General features: G+C 40.7%; 1 protein-coding gene and 1 long non-coding RNA gene across 2 annotated transcripts; both read right to left on the reverse strand.

Annotated features, from left to right (window-relative positions):
• Window positions 1–6,012: 6,012 nt before the first annotated feature.
• On the reverse strand, window positions 6,013–15,677 carry LOC137191967 (uncharacterized). The gene is made up of 3 exons (XR_010930470.1): window positions 12,196–15,677; window positions 8,542–12,094; window positions 6,013–6,301 (listed from the first exon to the last, which is right to left on the reverse strand). It is a non-coding gene; the product is annotated as an uncharacterized lncRNA (long non-coding RNA).
• A 3,057-nt stretch (window positions 15,678–18,734) lies between these two features.
• fzd1 (frizzled class receptor 1) lies at window positions 18,735–23,558 on the reverse strand. The gene has a single exon (XM_067602482.1). The coding sequence runs from the start codon at window positions 23,199–23,201 to the stop codon at window positions 21,540–21,542; it is 1,662 nt and encodes a 553-aa protein (XP_067458583.1). The 5' UTR covers window positions 23,202–23,558; the 3' UTR covers window positions 18,735–21,539.

Here is a 23,558-nt window from a genome sequence, read left to right on the forward strand (position 1 = left end):
GACTACACCTCAGCAGAATAAAACTCAAAAACAGTCAAGATGCATTACTGATATGCAAACCATGAGGTGATCTCAAGCAAAATTATCCATGATAGAAAAAAAGAAAGAAAAAAAAAATCAACCAACAATACCAAAGAGAGTCAGTGTTGGCTAATGTTATGTATAAGCTTGTTATAACATTTGTAACAAGTTGCATGACTTTCTACATAACAATAGTTTAATTGAGGATTTTCAGTCAGGATTTAGAGCCTATCATAGCACTGAGACAGCACTGGTGAAAGTTACTAATGATCTCCCACTTGCATCAGACAAGGGACTTCTCTCTGTACTTGTCTTGTTAGATCTTAGTGCTGCATTTGACACCACTGACCATCACATCCTATTACAGAGACTGGAACATTTGATTAACATTAAAGGAACTGCATTAAGCTGGTTTAAATCCTATTTATGAGATCGATTTCAGTCAGTACACATTAACGATGAATCCTCTATGCACACAAAAGTTAGACACGGAGTTCCATAAGGTTCTGTACTTGAACCAACACTATTCACCTTGTATATGCTTCCCTTGGGTAATATTATTCAAAGACACTCCATAAATGTTCACTGTTATGCAGACGATACCCAATTATATTTATCAGTGAAGCCAGATAAATTCAGTTGGTTAATTAAACTCCAAGCATGCCTTAAGGACATAAAGACCTGGATGAGCGGCAATTTTCTGCTACTCAACTCAGACAAATCTGAAGTTATTGTGCTTGGCCCTCAACACCTTAGAAACACATTATCTAATGATATAGCTACTCTGGATGGCATTACCCTGGCCTCCAGCTCCAGCATAAGGAATCTGGAAGTTATCTTTGATCAGGATATGTCCTTCAACTCCCACATAAAACGAATTTCATGGACTGCTGCAAAAATCAGGCACATCCTGTCTCAAAAAGATGCAGAAAAACTAGTCCGCTGATTTGTTACTTCTGGGTTGGATTATTGCAACTCCTTATTATCAGGCTGCCCTAACAAGTCTCTAAAGACTCTCCAGCTGATCCAGAATGCTGCTGCACATGTACTGACAAAAACTAGAAAAAGAGATCATATTTCTCCAATTTTAGCTTTGCTGCATTGTAAAAACCAGAATAGAATTTAAAATCCTTCTCCTCACCTACAAAGCAAAAGATGGTCAGACCATCCTTGAACCAAGACGCAGGTTACGATCTCTCCGCTACATACAGCCATTTGTTATCATGTGAATAACATTCCACATGAAAGCTCTTTTGCACCTGTAACTACACCTATCAGAGGTGTCATGGTGTACTAACACACCCTGGAGTACACCTGTCTATCACTGCAGCAAGGTGAGAAGCAGGTCAGCAAAAACAAGATTTTCAGTTGGTGTCAGGTGACAAATCAAACATATGAATCATTCTGTAACGGTCATATGCTCTTTTGAAAGCACTGACAATTTCATCCTTACAACAGGGGCACCAGGTCAGAAAACACTGTCTATATATGGGTCATTTAGAAAGGTAATGTTTTATTGTTTAGGTTGGAGGACTTCTTGGAAAGAATTAAAAACTCATACCTTTTAATTCAAATCCTGTTGACCAACTTGACCCTCAGTGCGAAAACACACTGCTGCATCACTGATTCTCCCACTTTTCATTGGTTATTACTGCCACTACATTTTCTGAAGTGACTCTGGACCAAAACGTCAATTACCCAGTGAAACCATGACCTACGAATACCAGCATGGTTTTGACTCATTTACTCCACTTTTCTTAAGTGCAATCGGAAATGAGAAAACTCTTAAATAAACTGTTTCTTTAGGAAATGCCTGTGTGCACCCACAAAATAATAGACTCAGTGCAAATAAACATAGTATACAGACAATGGGATATTTATGTATTAATTATTTGGACTGAGAAAAAGCAGATGTAAAGCATTGAAAAAAGTAGATGCATGGAAAAAACTATTGAGGTACGGTGCTAAAAAAACGCAGAGCTCCTTGCCCGTTTTACAGGGCTGCAGGGCTGGTGAGAAGCCAGCCTGGCTCAATCTGTGTTTTTCTCTCTCCTCTCTACGGGCTGCGGCAGGGCTTCTCCTCACCAGAGGTAATGATGGCCTCATTTTTGGCCGAGATCTGGAAGGAACAGGAAATTCTATGGCTCTCCTCTGAGAGGTGGTTATATTACTAGGACGCCACTAATAAAGGCTGGTGCCGGCCTGGGATTCCACGTCTTGCTCTCTCCTTCTCTTTTCTTTCTCTCTGTAGTCTCTCTTTCCAACTCTCCCTTTATTTCTGTCTTCTGCACAGAGAAGGGCTGCACTATTTGAGGCCCCATCAGGACGCACATCCATATCCGATGGAGAAGACACAATAAAATAAATAGGTCTTTGTCTGTTTACTGAAAATCACTGACTGCTACTTGTGCTTTGATTCGACCCCCCTTGACAGCTTTTCTCTATAAATCACAACAGTCACACTGTAGATTGTTCACTTCCCAAGCCTGTGATGAAGCTGCCAGCCACACTCTGGCAGAGTCTCAGGCTGAGGCCTCACACAGTAATAATACCCATACAATCCATCCCCCTCCATCCAAGTTCTTGCTGCTCAGCCAAAAAATGATATCTGAGAGATAGAGCTTTTTGCAGGAGGCCGGCTTTGCCAGCAGTGCAGCAATCTTACTGTAGCTACTGTTAGCAAACTTCAGGTAGACAATACTGTTATATTACTGACACTGACTTGACACACATGCAGTAAAATATGGCAGGTACACTGAAACCTGATATAAGGGAAACAGGTTTAGGCTTGCATAGGTCTGATTACTTAAATCTCAGCGTGGTGAGGAAAAGACGCAGAGGAACCGAAATCAGAGAAGCCAAACAACAATGGCAACGTGGAACCCCACCCTGTCCTATGCCCTGGAACATAAGTAGAACACTCCCCTTCCTGAACAGTTTTATTACCCACTAGAGGTATTTGGACTGTGGCATCATTAATTTTGTTTTTTTTATTTTTAAACTCTTGATATTATCTTGCAACTGGGTATATTTTTGTTATTTGAACCATTTTAAATGGCTCTTTTTTAACCCATTATCACATTTGATTTTTTAAGTGGCTATGAGCATTTTACACTTACATCTCTAGCAGAAACCACTTCACTATCTGCCACCTGTAAAATGTAAGTTCAATATCCTTTCCTCTATTAATGCCTCTCTTTAATGATCACTTATTTACTTTGGCTTGGGAAATCAGCTTGTATGAGCTTGTGAGCTGGTAGCGGCTGCCCATACTGTTTAAGAGCAGGAGGGGTTGAACTAATTAACCTGAAAAACGAAACCAATGATCTGACAGTGGCTGGAAGCTGCACAGAGCTTTAGACTGGAATGTTGATTCTCAGTGAGATTAGCGGCACTACCGACCCTTTCACATTACACAGAGGTACGTGGTACCAAGAAAATATGGAAAATGATAATTAGTTTAGCTTTGAGGGTGAGGGTTAACAGGCGTGACATCCTTGTTTGTTATTTCTGTTACTTTCTGAAGTAAATCTTTTTTGAAAATAAACCCGTCCTGCTGAAGAGAATCTAGAATCACTGCTGTACTGTTGACCCACTGGAGAACCTCTATATTGCATTGAAGACCTGCTGACCTGCTTTACAAAAACACTAGTTACTAGATACTGGAAATCAAATCTGCGTCTGGAGACATGCAGGTTCAAATCCCAAGACAGCTGAAAAAATCAGGGTGTTAAAAGCAAATATTACTCTCTTCTCCTGCCAATACACTAAACAATCAGTGTTGTACTGGTTATACTGTGCAGCTCCCAGGAGTTGAGAAGGTGTTTGAATGTATGAATATGATGCAGAGTTTAAAAAGCTGTAACAAGGAATAATACATAAAAAAGATTACATAACAGATGGACAATAACAAGTAACTGTACATGACATGCCACTGCGTATGCGTAGCCTACTGTCCACAACACTATATTATATTTTTGTCATAATCATTAACAGTTGCTCATATTAAAAGATGAAACACAAAGCTTGATACTGACGTGAACTGACTGCTCTGAGATCACATGTATGATCCCACACTCCATTTTGGGTATGGAGCATTGTTATGGAATGAGTCATTTAGCAAGGTCTAACCCCCACTAACATGGTTCTCATTACCCTCACCATAGCCTTGAGTGTGCTGGCATAAGCGGGCCCCCTCCTCCCCCGCTCCTCCCCTTTGGCAACACACACACACACACACACACACACATATAACAGAGAGCGCTGCAGTGTGGATATTTATACCCAGGTCTGTGTTTCCCATTAGGACAGCTCTGCCTCTGTCTCTGCTTCACCACACAGCGCTCACTGGAGGAAATGGAACTCTGGGTTCAGTCACCTCACAGACGGCTCCCTTCGGTCCCAGCACTTGTTATCAAGCACTGATGAGGGGAATCCTCAACAACTTATGCAATGTGAGGAGGATCTTTGCGAGGTGCGAAGGAAAAATACTGTCGGCGTGTTATTTTTCACCTGTCTAGCTTAGCTCTGTGCATTCATACTGATAATGGTTTACAGAAAAGAAGGGTAATCATGAAGCAAACGGCTGTAAGTTGCATAACGTCATCCCTGATCAATGACCTGGATCACAGCTCAGTAAACTGACTAAATTACTGTGCAGCTCACACCAAGCATGAATCAGCCAACATCACTCACACACACAATCTTTAAACCTGAATTTTTTCAGTTCAGTAGTGAAAATTGTTATCAACAAGCTAGCAAAAGTAATCCCACTTTTCTCACTTTCTTACATCATGCTAATTTAGCTATTTTCTTCATAAAAGAACCCTCCCTCTTTGACATAAAATGTGATTGGTTAGTTTTAATATCACTCAGAATGTGTCCTTTAGGTGCCTCAGCTAGACCATCTAAAAATTATAGAGGGACCACCAAAGATGGGGCCCTTGAATATTTATTTTCACCTGGTACTTAGCCAAAGTAAGATCTTAATAAGGTTTTTTCTTCCATTTCTGCATGATTTCAGACCAAATTTCAGTAGTGGTGGAATGGATTTTTTCCAGACACATTTAGTTTGACTTTTATTGCATGTCATTCTCCCATTTCACTCTCCCCTTGTGACCTGTCATCTCTCTACTCACTAATAAAGGTATACAGCGCTTTTTTTTAAAATCCAAGGTGGTTTACAGGACCATGTTTCTAATGCTCACCCATTCACACATACACACACTGGGGTTCAGTATCATGCGCAAGGACAGTTCAACATGCAGACTGGTTCGAATCACCGACCTAATATTAACTGATTTTTTGGCCACTTGGCCTCAAGTTGTGAACACAATACTGACATTTTAAGTTGCTTTGTTAAACTTGTTAAGCTTATTTCCACATCTAGCAGTCATGGAGCGACATCATCATTCATTTGGAGTCGTGTTTCTGTCCATCTGGTGAATTTAAGTCCAATATTCACTCTCTTTTAGCTCTGTTTATGCTCTCTACCAACTCCTGAGGGAAATATCTGGCTCTTCAGCTGCTAAATACTCCACTATATTCACCAGCTAGTCTACGGCTAACTGTGTGTGTTTGCTGTTTGGTGCTGAGCAGGTAGTGTAGAGTGGCTTTTTAGAGCTTTTTCTCTAAAAACAGCTGCTGCAGCTGAAAACCATGCAACGAGAGCTCTGAGAGTGAACCAAAACAGTAAAGTTGCAGCTGGACAGTTAAACAATGATCTGAAACTGCTGAGTTCGGGGATAATTCTCCGTAGGTTCTTCACCATGAGCCACCCCTCTGACATTACACATTATCATCTGATTCATTGTCATTAGAAAAAATATCAATTATAGCTTCTTTAAATCTCCACCGTAACTTACATCAAGCTGATGTAAAAGACAGGCACATGGAAAAAGAGTATGACCAGAAAGAAAATCTCTAAATTACAAAATGTAATCCTGTAATGCAGTGAACGTGACAGATGGAAAGTGATCTCTAGGAAACATGTTCCAAAAATAAAAGAGGTACGTTTATTTTACAGGGTTCTACCCCTCACAACATCCCTGCTTATAAACAGCCATAACCACACTCTCCCATCTTAACTGTGAGCTTGTAAAGTCTTTATGAGGCCACTTAGATACGAACACCAGTTGATTTGGACCAATGAAAACTGTGTAGTTCTTCCGTTCATCACTCTTGACAGTTTTCCTCTCCCTGTGTTGCTCTCGAAGGCACGAAACTGTAGCTTTAGTACTCGGCTGGCCCTTTCTTCTCCTCGTGGCTCTTATCTGCAGCTCTTTAAGAAACAGTTAAGGTTGAAAACAGACGGCTTCCATTAGGACATTTCATGCTTGCATAGTTTCATTCAGTTCAGCCTCAGACAGAGAGAGAACGGGCACACAAAAAAAATTGAATTTGATCAGTTTCCTCTCTTCAAACTTTCTTTCTTTTTTCCTCTGTGGAGCAGCAATGACACTCAGTACTGAAGAGAAAGGAGGGAGGATGAAACCTGATTGAACGCATGTGTGGCTGATTAGCATCATTATGTGCTTTTAAACTAGAGAAATACAATCAAGTGAGGAATGGGAGACCCTCTCTTGCACCGCAGTGTTCCCATCGCTCTTTGCGGCTAAAATAAATACAACCACGTTATCAGTATGGAATGGCAGAAAGATGAATGTTTGAGTATGATTTGAATTTGCTGGAAATCAAGAGGTTTTATGAAGCAAGTATAATTCAAGATGACCTCAAAGAGATATTGTCCTGTACTCACACAAAATATAAGATCCTCTAAATCTGTTGCATTTGGAATAAACTAAATCACAAAAAACCAACAAAGGCATGCGTGTTCTACATGGAAAGACTATAGGTTTTCTGACTGATGATTTGGTAAATTTATGAAAAGAAAGCATGCACATGCCCTGATGCTAATCAGAAAACTTTTCTGTTTTGAAGCTGTTTCTGGGAATCTTCAACCATCTGGATGAAAAAACATTCAGTCTGCTGATAATAAAAACTCTCTTTAACCTGTTTTTTAAGTTATGACTCCAAATATAGATGATGGCCAAGTGACCTTTGCTCAGCTCATTATGTATAATATGAACTAAACTTTACTACATTTTACTATGACTTTTATTTGTCTATACTGATGATACTTTCTAATCTTTTCTTTATATTTTTGAACATTTTTTTTCTAATATTGTAAAAGCATATGTCATTTCTGCTTCCTTGCTAGAAAATATAGTCGCAACTTGAGAAATAGGTTACTTTTTTTTTTTTCTGGTGCAGCATATGGAATATTTTCTCATCCAGATGGTAAGAAGAGTCTTTTAGGATTCTGGAAATGCCTTCAGAACAGCAGTAAGTGTTGTTAAAAAAAACCTTCTGGGATTTTCAAAGAATGATGGGTATTTATTTTTCAGAAAATCAGATGCTTAGCTCTGTGGGAGCAAATGTAATGATGACACATGAGATGAACAACCTGGGGTTGATAAGAGACATGATCCTGAACATTTAACTTATGAGGCTGGATTCATGTTTGGTCTTTTTCATGTTTTTCTGGATCCTTCACTGAAATAAATACGGGGCTGCATGAAGTAATGCAACAGGTATAATTTATACATATATGATGTATCTGGCTGAACAGAGCAAAAGAACAGATAAACAGACTGTGTGCATGTTTATTTGCATGTGTTTACTGTATGTGTGTATGTATTGTACATGACTGTATAGGTGTACATGTACTGTACCCATTCAGTGTTTACATCTTTGTTATTTAAACTAGAGCTGAGCAATATATAGAATTCATTTGATTCATTTGAATTGTTTTTTTCACATAATGTGCAAAAAATGAGTTATTATCCAACAAGTCCGTTGTTTGACCATGTGACTCCAGTAAGTGTGTGTGTGTTTTCTAACAGTGCCTCTATTGGCAGTAACTAGCAGGTAATTTGTCTGTGCTTTCCAAAACTGTTACAAATCACTGTATAACAATAATGTCTTTTATGATGTGACAACACTGCGGTTCAGGTCTGGTTAGGTTTAAGGACAAAAACCACTCGGTTAGGTTAAGGGAGAGATCATGGTTTGGGTTAAAATGATCACTTTGTTAAGGTTGGGGAAACATGTGGTGTGGGTTAAAGTTGCTACTTCCATAAAGTTAACATCGTAGTTGCGGTTTAAAAAAAAAAAAAAAAAACCTGTCCCATCTACTGCGGTAAAGTCCAGAGTTTGGTTAACACCACCCACCACCCCTCCTCCTCTGAATTGGAAAATTTGTTGACATATTCATATACCATATATGTCCCATTACCTTAGATGAGAAAGGTCATCTGAACTGCACCAGGTCATAATTACTTTGACTGCTAGAGGGCATCTGTCACTCAAATGTACTCTACGTTGTTTCTGGGAAACTGACATTATGACCTATTACAGTCTCTTATTAAAATAGAGCACAAAAGCGTTACTTGAAGTCAAAAAGTAACGTATATAGCTGCTACATTAGCTGTCATACACTGTGGTAAACACCATATGCACCTGCTGCAGGATTCTACTCCATACCTGCTGGGTAGCTAATGCTAGCTAGCAGCAGTGTGCAGGTATCGGGGCTGATGTGCTGACAAGAAACACAAACAGTAGAAGCAGATGAATTAATATGCAGACTGTTCTGCTCTGTCTGCGCTTCAAGTGATTATTAAAGCTCTATTTATTTGAATCATCTGGCAGTGACAGTCCATAGCTGTGTGTGATCACCTTTATTTTTGAATATGCATAACAATGACAGCCTTGCAGGTGGTACAGGCCTTTTATTATCCTTGCATGAAACTCTAAAAATAGCATGATTGAGCTGTAGTTTAAGCCGTTGTTTCATGATCACTACAAGTATGTATGAGCATCTGTCCCCCCCTGTGTACTGTCTGTGTCATAGTTAAGAGGCAAATATATGTAGGCGGTTGAATTAGTGTCCCATATGATGCGAGTTGGGTCATAATTTACCCACAGAATTAACAAATAACCTGCTTTGAATAAACTGCACTCAGGGAGTGTGAGGAGTGTTTCTGGATGTGTGGTAGTTGGCAGCAGACGTGCCAGCAGAGCAGTAATTGAAATTTTTATGAATTGTGGATTTGACTTGCCGGTTTCATGTAGAAGAAAGCATCAGAGAGAGCAGATTGGGCAGATGTGGTGAGTTGAGATACGGGTGGGAGCTGGGAGAGATAATCATACGACCCCCACCCCCAACCTCCCACCCCCTCCATCCCTTAAGACACAGCGCCCCTGTGATTGACACCCTGGTTGGAGCTCTCTCTCTCTCTGTCTGTCTCTCAAGGGAATAGCTTAACAGTGCGATCTTTGATAACAGCGTCACGCACTATCACAACCCTTCATTATGATTTGTGCTAAAGAATTGACAGCGACTCCTCGGGGAGAACTGCCGAGCCCTCTCTCTCTCTCTCTCTCCGCTCCCAGTGTGGTATCATCTCCACACTGGTATTAGCACAGAAACAAGGCCATATATAGGTTTAGGGCTTTAGCAGACCTTATCTAAATTGTAATGCAAATGATATGCAAGTCCATGCATGTAACTGTTGCTTTTCAGTGCAAGGAACCAACAGCTGAAGGAAGTGGGAAAAAAAAAAGAGATAAAACGGGAACAAGTGAAAGGCGGTGATCTGACTTGCGCAGCATAGGCAGTGACATTCGTGGGTGTGTGAGTGAGAGACAGCCTAAGAAGTATATAAAACAACACATCAGTCATCCACAGGTGGAGACAGGGAGGTGGAGTTCACAGTGTCAGGCAGCGTGGTGCCAGCTCATTTGGCGAGATGCTGCTGCTGCTGCTGCTGTTGAAGAGCTGGAGCTGCAAAAAGACACACAGCTGACCTTGAGGCGGTTTGAAATTCAACAATGAGGAGGAAAATAGAAATCTGGAGGGAAAAAAAAGAACAATGGAAGTCCGTTTTCCTGAAGCCTGCTATTATTTTTTATAGCTCATTCCACTGGGTTCCAGGAGTACCCACACTGTATTGAGAAATTCAGTTTTATGTACAAATATGTTGTGGTTACATGTAGTGAAATACCAAAGAGACTGTACAGGCTATTTGTAGTAATGAGACAAAAGATCATACCAGTATTTTAACATGTTTTGTGTCATTTAATAAACATTTTCCCACCTTTCAAGCATACAAAAGTGAAAAGTAAGTACAACGTTGAGGTACTTCCATTAAGTTACTTTATTCTCCACAACACTTCAGAGGTAAATGTACTTTTTAGTTCACTACTAGGATTTGACAACTTTGCAGTCTCAAAGGTCCTTTTACATAGAGTGAGTTATAGATCAACTGCAGGAAAATGCTGAATGAAGAAAAATGAAGAACATTTATTCTCCTGGTTATTTCAATAAAGTTTCCACAACAAAAGGACAAGATGGCAGCAGAACAGTCCGTGTGTCTTGGAGCGATGAGCCCTTCATTTGAAAAGAACCGGTCTGGAATCAGCTGTATCCATGATGGTAAGACTATAACTGTCAGTGTACAGGGACTTAAGCTAGGGTGACCATGTTTTCAAACCCTCTTACCAGGACCCTTAAGTGTCGCTATCGCATGTTCATGCAGAGGTGTTTTCTTCAGGATGGGGAACAATTATTTCAGCCCTTAGCACACCTACTGAGCGCACCTTTCAACACCATGAACAGCACCTCAGCGGACAAAAAAATATGTTTTGTCTCCCAAAATCCACCAATCATTAGTATTTGTCAGTGTGCAAATAAGGTAAAAAAAACAAGGTACAAATCTCTATGTGGCCTATAAACAACTTTATAAGCTAGAACATAAAATAAATTTAACTTACATCTTCACAACGCTATGCCACGAGCTGGTCCTGAGTTTACAAAGATTAAAACTTCAAAACATTAAATCACAGTTGCATCTTGTTAATAACAAAAACTAAGAAAGTTACCTTTAGAGGATTGCTGGCTACTTCACGCTTTGCAGTCTTTCTTCTTAGTTAGACTTTTTTGCATTTATATTTTTATATTGGGTTAGGTAATAATGAGTGGGACAGAACATGATAAACGTCTATGTAAGCACTGAAAACAAGTATCAGTATAATTATTAGTTTAATTGTGGTAAAAACCAGGACATTTTAGTGTTTTATAAATATTTGTTGGGACTCAGGATATCCAGCTTTAAACTGGGACAATCCTGGTCAAACCAGGATGTCTGGTCACTGTAACTTAAGCCCTTTTGAGAGATGGAATATGTAACATTGCTGGCTTCATCTCTCTGTTAAAGTGATGACTGTGTATCATTCAGATGCGTCAGACAGACATGTCAGGACATTTTAGGGAAAGAGACGCGGTATTTGGTTGGTAGGTTGATTTTCATAACACATTTAACTGAACTAAACCCAGTGGTTTGGAAAGCAATCAGCAGTAATGTGTTACTGTCATTTGGAGTAAATTGGCTACAAAATGCAGTGGAAGTTGGCCTGGGGGAGAAGTAAGTGTCTTACTATGTGACTATTTAAGCTGGACGGTGATGTAGCTGATTAGTTTTAGCATTCTTAAAGTGTGCCCTGAGCCTGATGTGATGCTCATTGGAGCAGATAACTAGACAAATGACAGGTCTGGAGAAGCCCAGAGCAATAGAGCAGCTGTTGCTGACAAGCAAGTGGCACAAAAGTAGAAACATAAGTGAAGACAGCCTGTGGACGTGTGTGACCTCAGAGTGACAGACTCACTCCAATACACACGACACTACCAAGACCTTTCTATCATTTACTTTATGTTGTTCTGTCCCCAAATTAGCAATGAGTTCAGCTATAGATTTCACTGTGATATGAACACCCATAAAGTATATAGTAAGTATTCTCTAATGATCAGCTAAATAGCATGCATGAGCGAATAAAACTAAACATCAACATCAAAAAAAAACAACACAGAGATTCAGCAGCAGTAGATACTTATCTTAGGCTCCGGCCGAATGGTGAGTGGAAGTCCAGGTAACAGGCTGCTGACAGAGTGGTTGTGGTCTGACGGCGAACAGGAAAACTCTGCTTCTGCCTTGACATCTGTTTGATGACCAGCTGACTACAGAGTATCAGAATGCACCCAACAGCAAACAATTATTCACTCCTTTATAAAGTCATCCAAAATAGTGTAAGTAAGGTCATAATGTCCACACTACACACCTATATGTACACCTGAATATGACTGGATGTTACCGGCCACACAGTTGTGAATGAGCCAATGCAGAGGCTAGCTGGCTGTGCTTCCCTCCGGTCATGCTGCGGCTAACGCTTCGCTAGCCTCCGGCTAACTTGAATGGGGATAAAACAATTCAATCATGCGGCTCTTCTAGGCTTTTGAAATGTGATCGGACCGAACGGATTGAATTCTGACAGTGAGACAAGTCATTTCGCGGGGGTTTTGACGCTCAGAAAAATTTGTTGTTTGTCTGATTTACAGACGTCTTTTTCACAATGTAAGTCTATGGGGAAAAGTCTTTTTGGGCCAGTGTGCATCACGTTGTAATTACACGGTTTGACCGCTATGTCAAATTTGCTTGAAAGCCTGGCGCTCTTCCTGTATCCAGTTCTCTTTATACATCCATGGATGTACCACTGTTTGGAAAAAAAATCTTTTTGGTTTATAACCAGCGTATTAGATGCATTACCGCCACCTTCTGCTCCGGAGTGTGGACCAGAGATTAAATCCTGCACATTAATCCTGTCTGTCTAATGAACTCAAAGAAAACTCTACTGCTCCATCCACTTGGCAGGTTCATTAAAGTTTTAACGCTGAGCTCCTGAACTCCAATCTTCCTAAATTCTTCCTTCATATAATGTCTTTCTTGATCATACTTAGTACAATCTACGCTTGCATGCATAATAGTCTCCTCAGCCATCTGGAAAAAAATATGTGCATATAGCGGTATCGGCATCGGCAATTGGCCACAATGAGTTGGAAATATCGGCATATGGATATCGGCAAAAAATCCAATATCATGCATCCCTAAACTTAACTATTTAAATATCTATTAACAAATAAGTTGTTTCAAGTTACTCCACAAATTCTATCCAGCACAATGCTACCTCCAGAGACTTAAGACATCACACATACAGTTCTGTGATCAATGCTCAGAGACAGTCCACTGCTTATTTTGGTTTTGCAACTACACGCAGTAATTAATTTTAGTCCGATATTAACAAGTTTATTCATACATCTTCACTGATTTTCTGTTTGCCCTTCATAGTTTGGTTGTCACGATTTTCAGAACAATCATACACGATTTTTTAAAATTATAAATCTAATTTGTATTCTTGCCAAATACCACATCTATAAATGTAAATTCACAAAAAAAAACCAATACCCTTGTTTATTGTATTTAAATATGAATTGATGCACTACATGTAACGTGAAAGGAGATCTTCCCATTCAAAAGCAACTAAAATTGTGCATTTTCCTTTTTGAATATTCCTGATTTTTTTTCTCTCTATTGACTTTTGATGTGCCTTGTTTCTTATTTGTCTTGTTGTTTGCCCCTGGCTCTTTATGTAATCTGTCTGTTGACTGTGCCGAATAAAGTTAAAAAAAAAAAAAAAAAAAGAGAGAGAGAAAATAGAATCTTTTCCTCAGCAAAAGATGGCAGGCAGACTGCAAATATCTGAAAGGACTACTTCAACATTTTTGGAAATGCTCTTCTTTGCCTTCATTCTGAGAGTGAGATTAAAGATTGATACCTATCTCTGCATTACACATGGAGCTGGAGTGAGCATGTGGTTAGCTTAGCTTAGCATACACCTGGGAGCAGGGGGAAACAGCTAGCTTGGCTCTGTCCAAAAAGCTGAACTATTCCTTTAAGTATTTCCTTTAAGTCTTAATTAATATTAATATGCCACTATTTTTAATGCAAATCAACTTCAACAATGTTCAAGTATCAAGAGTTATTTACCTGATACAATATCGCCTTGTTTCAAGACACTGACATTCACTCACACTGAAACAACAGAAACTGCACTGGGAACATGAGGTACATCTCAGATCAGTGGCAGAAATCTTTCTTGCTTTGAGAAAGTGAAAAACAAATCTTGGATGCTGAATCTTAGACTAAATTTGTTTTTAAGATAAAAACTTTTTGCAGTGTAAAAGGGGAAAACGGGACTAAAAGCTACTGTTGGAGAAATGTTTGTCTTTCTGCAGCAGCAGCCAGAGCACTGATGTTATTGCCTGATATTATCTTGAGCTGCCCCACAAGCATGACATATGTAAAACAATATACTGTACGTTCATATCCAGATCACACAGTAGAACCAGATGTGAGTTTTAGAAGCTACTGGGCTGAGCAGGACTGTAAGCCCCCAACCCAACCACAGCTTCAGTTAGAGATTATGAGGAATACAAGACTGCAGACTTACAACTACTGCCTCCTTCCAGTGTTTTCCATTTTTTCTATCTTCTGAAATTCACAAGCAGCCCTCTGCAGATTCCAAAATACAATAAGACTCCTGATAAACCTGTAAGATATACTAAGGCAGTGAATGACCCACCATGAGAAACACACTGACTATTCAGTATTACTGTGTCAAAAAATATGTTCCAGTGTCTAACAAAGAAGGGCAGTCTCCACAGTTGTCATATGCATACGACAATCCATGTCAGAACTCAAAGGGCCATGCGGATTTAAAAGGCTGTGTAACTGATAAAAGGGGAAGCAGCATGGTGTGAGGAGCAGCCTGGAACAATGACTGTGGCAGCTGACCCATGAATATGGCTGCCACACGAGGGTCAAAAGCTTTTTTAAGAGCTGTAGTCATTAGTGCGACTACATACAAGGTCTCATAGGGATTAGGCTGCATTCCAGTCTGCATGAAAACGGGTCCTGAAACCACTGTTAATACTTCTTTTCATGCTGTTTCCTTGCAAGGTGCTGTTATAGCTTAAATATTCCTTCTACTATTATAAATAAAACATAAAACGAGCCTATTCGCTGTCTTCCAGGAGTCATATGAAAATATTACTAACAATTTCATCTCTGTGAATACAGTATGAAGATTCTGTAGCTTTGGCCTTTGCTGATGTGTTTAGCCTTAGCACAAATGAGGGAAGCAAGGAGAAACCATAGACTGTAAAAATTAATGGACGTAGCCACTTTGACGTCACCCACTGATTTGTGGACGCCTTGAGTTTGCATTTTGACCATCACCATCTTGGATTTTTTGAGACAGAAGTGACCATATTTGGACAAGAGGGTTGAGTTGACCCTAAGACTAGCTGCTAGTCTGGTTAGCACAGTGCATTTACAGTCTATGGTTAATTGTGATAATGCTAATGCTAATTTTCACAAGTGAAAACCATTAAAACAAAATGTACTCACCAGAAAAACTGAACATCGAACTCCTTTGAGAGTCTTTTAGGACCAATGACCAATGAATAAGACTTTTTTAGGCAACCAAAATGTTACAATTAACTTTCATGAACAGAAAACACACTGAAATAGCAACATCCACGGCTATACACTGTGAATCTGGGGTTACGCCATGTTAACATTATCTAACCAATGTTGTTGCTGTGGTAGCGACTTGTCAATCACAATCTAGCCATGCCTTAAGGCATACCCTGGTTTATCATCTATTTTTCTCTAAATGGGACCATAATTTACAAAATGAACATCATGATGCATTGAAGAGGGCTTGAAACTAGTGATTGAGACCATAAACACATTAGAAAAATGTTTACTGAGGTAATAAATCAAGTAAGAAGTACGGTCATTTTCTTATAGATTTCCATATAATCAGACATCTCTTCGGAGCCAGTGGAGTCGCCCCCCAATGGCCATTAGAAAGAATGCAGGTTTAAGTCACTCCCATATTGGTTTCACTTTTCAGACCCGGAGCTACCCACTTGGGAGAAAGTGATTGCCAAATGTGGAACTGCCGGTGGAAAAAGTCCGATCCTTTACTAAAAGATATACTATGCAGGATTTGTTAGTTGGTGTTGAAGTAAAACGTAATTTCTGATAGTTTCATAGCAGTTATGTTCTAAAGCACAAACAAAAATGCCCACACCTCTGCACAACCCTGCAGGAAGGTGCCGCATTTCCGGATTTTGTGTGAATGCAGAGCTTCATCCTATCCACTGTGGCCTCTCTGCTCTGCGTGTGTGTGGCTCAGCCCCACCTTTTGTCAAGCAGGCACAGACCTGCTGCTCTTTATACACAGAGCGCAGAGCAGAGGAGAGAGACAGAGACAGTGATGTAAACTGGTCGATACGCTACGAGTCCTGACCTCACACCCTGCACACTGTTATTGGCTGAGGGCTACACACCCACTGCCTCAGAAACGTCCTGAACACAGCAAAATAATAAGAAAATAAGAAAATACAGGTAGAGGGCAGAGTCTCAGATAAATACACCACCACACACTTCTAAGTGATGATTGAGAGGGATTACTTTTGCATGAGTCTATACATTGTTTTTAAGCAAAATGAATGTCAAATAAATGTAGTGGAGTGGGAGTATAAAGTAGCATCAAATGGAAATACTCAAGTAAAGTACAAGTACTTCAAAATTGCACTCAAGTACAGTACTTGAGTAAATGTACTTAGTTACTTTCCACCACTGGGAAGTGCATACATTTACTTAAAGCTGGAGTGCGGGACTTTTGTCTCCCCCTTCTGGCAGTGAGAGTAAAGGGGGGCGCTTAACCTCGTATTTTTTGATGGTCCACTGGCCCACCAGGATTTGTCCCAGTATGCCCAATGGCCAGTACACCACTACTGTTGCGGCTGAAAAATGGTAAATAAATTGTTTTGAAATTACCATGAAATTACTCATTTTATCATCAGAATTTGATCCATTCGGTCTAATAACATTTGGAAAGTCTAGAGGGCTGCACGATTAACGGCCAGATGGCCAGCGCGGAAATGTAGCATCCGATGAGATTTAAAAACTCTGCAAACTGTGAAATACAGAGAGATTTATCTGGCAGTGATAGGTTTAATCAGCATTGTGTGAACTCGTTTGGCAAGGGCTTGAATGTAACGGACATTCATTTATATGTAAAAGTTCCGCACTGCAGGTTTAAGTACTTTTCTGAAATACAATTTGGAGGTACTTGTACTTGAGTTATTCCATTTTGTGCTACATTATACTCCTACTTCACTACATTTCAGAGGGAAATATTGTATTTTTTATTCCATTACATTTACTTGACAACTACTGCTTAGAAATAAGTTACTTATTATTATTATTTGGTTAAAGTGAATACATTTACTCAAGTACTGTACTCAGGTACTATTTTAAGATACTTATACTTGAGAATTTCCATTTTATCCTACTTTAAACTTATACTTAACTACATTTCAAAAGAAAACATTGTAGTCTTGCAAAATACTCAAATTAGCTCCACTGTCAGCTACAGAATTAGCATGATACTGTTAAATGCTAAAGCATCAGTAATATCAATTCAATCTTATACATGACCTAATAAGACTCTTTTGCATACTTTTACTTTTGCTAATTAAGTTAATAAAGCTGCTAATACTATAATACTGCACTTACTATTTTACTACAGTAAAAACTTGAATGTAGGATTTTTATTTATAGTAGATTTACTTCTACTTTTATGTAAAATGTCTGAATACTTTTCCCAACACTGCTGCCAGCGTAACTCAATAAAAAGTTTAAAAAAATAAATAAATCTTACAACAACTCCAAAGCTGGAAAGTGTTCTCCTGCTTCTAGCTGTGGGTGTACTCAACACACACACTGATGAAACTTGAGTTTGATTGATTCTCATTTGATTTTTAAAGGCCCTGCACACCCATAGTACACACACACACACACACACACACACACACACACACACACACACACACACACACACAGGTGATTTCACTTGTCTGGCTGATTAGAGCTGGTCTCAGGTCTGTGTGGGTGTCTGATTAACCCCCTGCATGACTCTCCTGTTAGCTTTGTTTCACCTCTTGAGGTGGGACAAATGACACCTTTATCATTCCAATTTGTTCAATGAATCTGCTGACCTCACTTAAATCCCAGAATAGTTTGGCCCACCTTAGCTGATGTCTAATCAGCCAAAATAACTGAAAACACCTGTGAGGTCGTGCAGGACCTTAAACTTACATACCATATGTACACTGAAAGAATGATCAAACACTCATTTTTCCTCCTGTCTGTCCATACTGGCCGTGAAGCGAGACAAGCGTCAAAACCGTAGTCATTATTCTGTGCAAAATGCATTACAAAATTCATCCAAAGTTAAAATGGACATTCTGTAATCAGAATCAGTCAAATCAAGTGGGTATCTTCCAAAGTTATGGTGTTACAAAGTATGAATTTCCCACTTTCTGTCACCATTCCTCCACTGCAGCTCAGCAAGGGAACACTGAAATCATATAGAAAAGAATTTGCACAAAACAGACTTTGGAAGTTATTCACTCAATCCAGACTGCTAAGACTTCATATCAGTGTCAGCTACACATCCTTTACACTGTAACTAGTAGGGATCACTTTATGGTCAGTATGGACGGGAGGAATGATGCACAGCAACCAGCAACATTTTTCACATTCACTGTATGTGAATGTAAGTACTGTACAGAAATAGACTTAAAAAAACCTGAACCTATCCTTAAATGGCTAAAAGCAGATGTCTCAAAATGTTGAACTGTTCTGAACCGCTTTAAAGAAAGAAATAAGACATTTTACAAAAGCTTGGCCGTTGCAATGGTGAGATTGTTTTTATTCTCATAAAGCAATCAATGTAGTGTATATATAAGATTTTTTTCTATAAATATAAAGGTTCTCTTCATAGCAAATGCAAAGGAAATTACTTCAAAGCCATGACTATTGTAGAGCCGTCAACACAATAAAAGGATTATTATGAACCGGAAGCACCGTGTGGAAGAGCATTTGACAAGAGCACAAGTCATGATGTGTGTGTGCGTGCATGTGTGTGTGTGTGTGTGTGTGTGTGTGTGTGTGTGTGTGTGTGTGTGTGTGTGTGTGTGAGCCGAGCTGCACTGACAGCAGCCGCTCTGCATTTCAACACAAGGCTTCCTTTCTCCTGCAGTGGAAGACATGCAAGCTGCTGGCTGCTCTTCAGTCCCACAGTGCAGACACGCAGCTATGTTCACCAGGATCAAATTATCCTGCAGATCAACCCAAGTCTCCTCTCAACAATAACTGACATATTCATCATCCTCCAGTTTCGAAAAATACATGGGAAAAGATGAATCAAAAATGTGTTGGGTTACAAACATTTATGATTATGTGCATGATAAACAACCTCCGCTGCTATCATCTCTAGATATGATCATATTTTACAGTGCCATGCTCACGTTTGGACACCTCTTAAGCTTTTGAACAACGTGTTGTTCTACAGGACGTTCTGATTATTCTAATGAAGGTTATGAAAATGATTGTAAATATGCTATTCAAATATAATGTCTTTTATGAATGGACAACCAGAATAAAATTAGAAAAAAAATGTGAGTGCATTTCCTGTCAAGTATCTGAGAACATAAACTCCATTCAGAGTAAGTTGAATGTATTTGCAGATTGGAGAATATGATCATTGATTTTTTTTACTATCTAGACCCCAAAGATGTCCAGAAATGACCCTCATGTTCCACCATATTTTCTAAAACTGAACTCATCCTTCACTCTAAAAAAAAACACATTAAAATTCTACTGAGATTCATTATTTACTTTAGCTGGCAATAAAAGACTAAATTAGTCCAATTCTGGATGTAGTCAGTGTTCAAAAGCTTGGGACTGCATTAAATGTTAACGTTTGATCAAATATTTCTCACTGACATATTTAATCTCCAGGCAGGGTTGCGACTAATGATTATTGTCACCGTTAATTAATCTGCAATTATTTTCTCAGTTAGCTGAATAATCTTTTTTTTCCCCTCTATAAAAACAGATTTTCAGTTTAGAAGACAGAAAGAAGCAAAACCTCATTTGTCATCAACATTTAAGAGGCTGGAACCATGTTTGGCATTTCAGTTCTACTCTCATGATAAAAAGCATGCACCTACTCTGCACACAGTTTGTTCATTTTGGTAAATTAAAAACACATAAAATGCATCAAATTTGCTTATTAATGTGGTGTGATAGAAAAAAAAATCTTAAGATGAGTTTGTGGCAAAACAAGGCTCAAAGGATGTCCAGTTATTTCACACAGCACTGTGTACATAAAAAATGACTATTAGGAAATGTGTTTGAACACACAGAGGTTGTCTGCTAGATTTATGTTTTCCAGCTTTGTGCTTTAACATTCTCACTCCAACTGCCATGATGGGCTGATTTTTTTTTTTATATTTTATGTTCCTACAAATACAGACCATAATTCTGCTCTGAATTAAAAACACATCACTGTTATAAATGGCCTGACTGGTGTTTTTTTGCATGTCTTAGCCCTTTTTATTACATATTACATGTACTTAACAGCTGATCATTTTTAACATCATACCCTGTTATTCTTCCTGTCAGGCAGCCTCTGCTTTCAATTCATTTCACCACAGTAGAAAAATCAACCTGCACAGACTTGATATTTGTCAGCTTATACATCTGTGAACAACTTCTCTGCTTTCACTTGGTCAACGTTGAGTTATTGTTGTGTCTTAACGCAGGGAAGCCTTTACAAATCAATCAGAACAGAACCTATACAATATTAAGCATTGCCATGATGAACACTGTGCAAGAGTATTAACTTAAGGAAGTTTCAAGTGTCTGTGGGTTGATTTTCATATTGTAGCGAGAGAAAAAAAAAAGCCAGTTTCCTGAAAAATGTGCCTGAGAGTATGTAATACTGCACAATACGCCTGATTTTCAGAACTAAAACATGCAAAAAAAAAATCCTGGTATGGTCCTTCAAATTGACATGATACTGTGTGCTTTACTTGGAAAGGAATGTTTTAACTGTTGGGCCCTGAGGTACAGGCCACAACCATCTGTCACAATGACTCACATTCACAACCTGTGCACCGTTTTTTTGTCCCAGACTGCTGACATTTCCCTTCAGACACAGGCAACTGCTGCTCCACTGTACAACAGACACAAAACTACAGCTGGTTAATCAGGATAAGAGGGAGCCACGAGGAAGCACTTGGGTTTCACGGGACTCTGCTTAGAATAGACCCACCGCTCACAGGCTGTTCACTGATCAAAGACACAAACACTGAATGTGAAATACTCCCAGTGGTGACCACAGTAAGTCAGGTCATGAGACCTCAGGATCCTTGATGGTCAGCTGGCTCTTTGTGATGATTAAGTACAATTCCATTATGTCCAAAGTATGAAAAAAAGTGTTTGTTTGTTTTTTTAAAGAAAGAACTTTTAAAATCTTTAAATACAAATATATACTTACAAAAATCTCACAAATGAATATGTACATTAAAAAACATACCGAGTGTCTCCTGTAAGTCCAAGAAAAATCAAAAAGAAAATAATAAAAAGGATTACCATTCAGTTTGTCACTAAGCAGTCTGTGTGAATCTGTGTGAAACCACATCACACTGTGGTCTCACCCTGTTTACTGTTGGCCAGTCTCGTGGAAAACCTCCTCCAGGAGTTGAGGGTCTTCCCAGACCAGATCCAGAAGCCGGAGGTGATGCCCACAATGAGCGTCATGAGATACTTTATCATGAAGACAGTGAAGTCGGGGCTCATGTTGGGGTGGTTCTGGATAGGGCACGGCACGGCATACGTCTTACACGTCTGGCTGATCCACGTCCTCTCCCACTGCTCTCTGAAGGCCTGCTCGTAGAAGTAGCAGGCGATGACGATGGTAGCCGGCACGGTATACAGAACGCTGAAGATCCCTATCCGCACCATCAGCTTCTCCAGCTTCTCCGTCTTGGTGCCGTCGTGCTTCATGATGGTGCGGATGCGAAACAGGGACACGAATCCTGCCAAGAGGAAGGAGGTGCCGATGAACAGGTAGACAAACAGCGGAGCCAGCACGAAGCCTCGCAGGGCGTCCACGCTGTTGATGCCCACGAAGCAAACCCCGCTCAACACGTCCCCGTCCACCTGCCCCACAGCCAGGATGGTAATGGTTTTGATGGCGGGCACGGCCCAGGCTGCCAGGTGGAAGTACTGAGAGTTAGCCTCAATGGCCTCGTGGCCCCATTTCATCCCTGCTGCCAGGAACCAGGTGAGAGCCAGGATCACCCACCAGATTGAGCTGGCCATGCTGAAGAAGTACAGCATCATGAAGAGGATGGTGCAGCCCTCCTTTTTAGTGCCCTGCACCACAGTCCTTATATCATTGTCAAACCTGTCATTGCAAACCACCTTGTCCTCCAGTAAGAACCCTGCAATGTAGGCGATGGACACCATAGTGTAGCAGCCGGACAGGAAGACAATGGGGCGTTCTGGGTAGCTGAAGCGCTTCATGTCCACCAGGTAGGTCAACACTGTGAACAGAGTGGAAGCGCAGCACAGCACCGACCAGATGCCGATCCATATCCTCGCGAATTTGAGCTCCTCCTCGCTGAAGTACATCATCCCGTGAGATCTTTTCGGCTCACACGGTGCACCGCAGTTCTCCTGCCCGAGGAAGCGGTAGTTCAGGTAGGGGGGCACCCTGAGCGAGGTCGGGCACCTGAACTGACCGTTCACGGGGTCAGGATAGATGCGCTCGGTAGGGTAGGGGCCGGGCGCGTCCGGCTCGGTGCGGTCCGACATGTTCTGCCCGACGCACAGCTCTCCCGCGCCGTGCACCGGGAAGGACTCGCACGCGAGGGTGTCGGGCCACTGGAAGCCGAACTTGTTCATGAGCGCCTCGCAGCCCTGCCGCGCGCGCTCGCACAGAGAGCGGCACGGCGGCAGCGCCTGCTCCAGCACCGTACACACCGGCGCATACATGGAGCAGAGGAAGAACTTTAAATCCGGAGAGCACTGCACTTTCACCAGCGGGTAGAACTGGTGGACCTCCAGCCCAGCGTCCTCCTGGTTGGTGTGACCCAGCAGGTTGGGCATGATAGTCTCGTTGTACGCGATGTCCGTGCACAGCGGGATGGAAATCGGCTGGCAGAAGCCGTGCTCCGGTATAGACATTCCCCGGTCACCGCCGCCGTACTGCCCATTTACTCGAAAAATCCCCACGTTTAGGAGCAGAATGAAAAACGATGAAGTCAAAACCGTACGAACGAGTCTGTTGTAAACCATAGTGAAGAAGTGACCGCTGCCGTACTTTCTATGTGTTGCTTCACTAACTTACGTTACCTCACCGGGCAGCAGGCTACTTCCCTTTGTTGGCGTCTCTTTGCGAGGTAAAAGCAGCTTCTTCCAGCGGAGTGTCACCGCTCCTTTCCCCGGCTTCTCACCGCGCCGAGGTGATGTGAGAATGTGGAGGGGGGAAAAAATCCCCAGTTTTTAATCACAAACTAGGATTCTCCGTTTGAAATCCACAATAATAAAGCGTATTCCTCCAGGAAAGAGACGGACGGCTCCAGCCTTCAGTCTGCGCGACACAGCGTCAGTCTGCTGCTCCAACCTGTTCTGCTCCCTCTCTCTCTCCCAGTG

This window comes from Thunnus thynnus, chromosome 10, assembly GCF_963924715.1.
Source record: "Thunnus thynnus chromosome 10, fThuThy2.1, whole genome shotgun sequence".
Taxonomy (NCBI): domain Eukaryota; kingdom Metazoa; phylum Chordata; class Actinopteri; order Scombriformes; family Scombridae; genus Thunnus; species Thunnus thynnus.

What these genes read in the sequence shown, in the direction of transcription:
- fzd1 (XM_067602482.1), bottom strand. Translation starts at nt 23,201, where the DNA reads ATGGTTTACAACAGACTCGTTCGTACGGTTTTGACTTCATCGTTTTTC.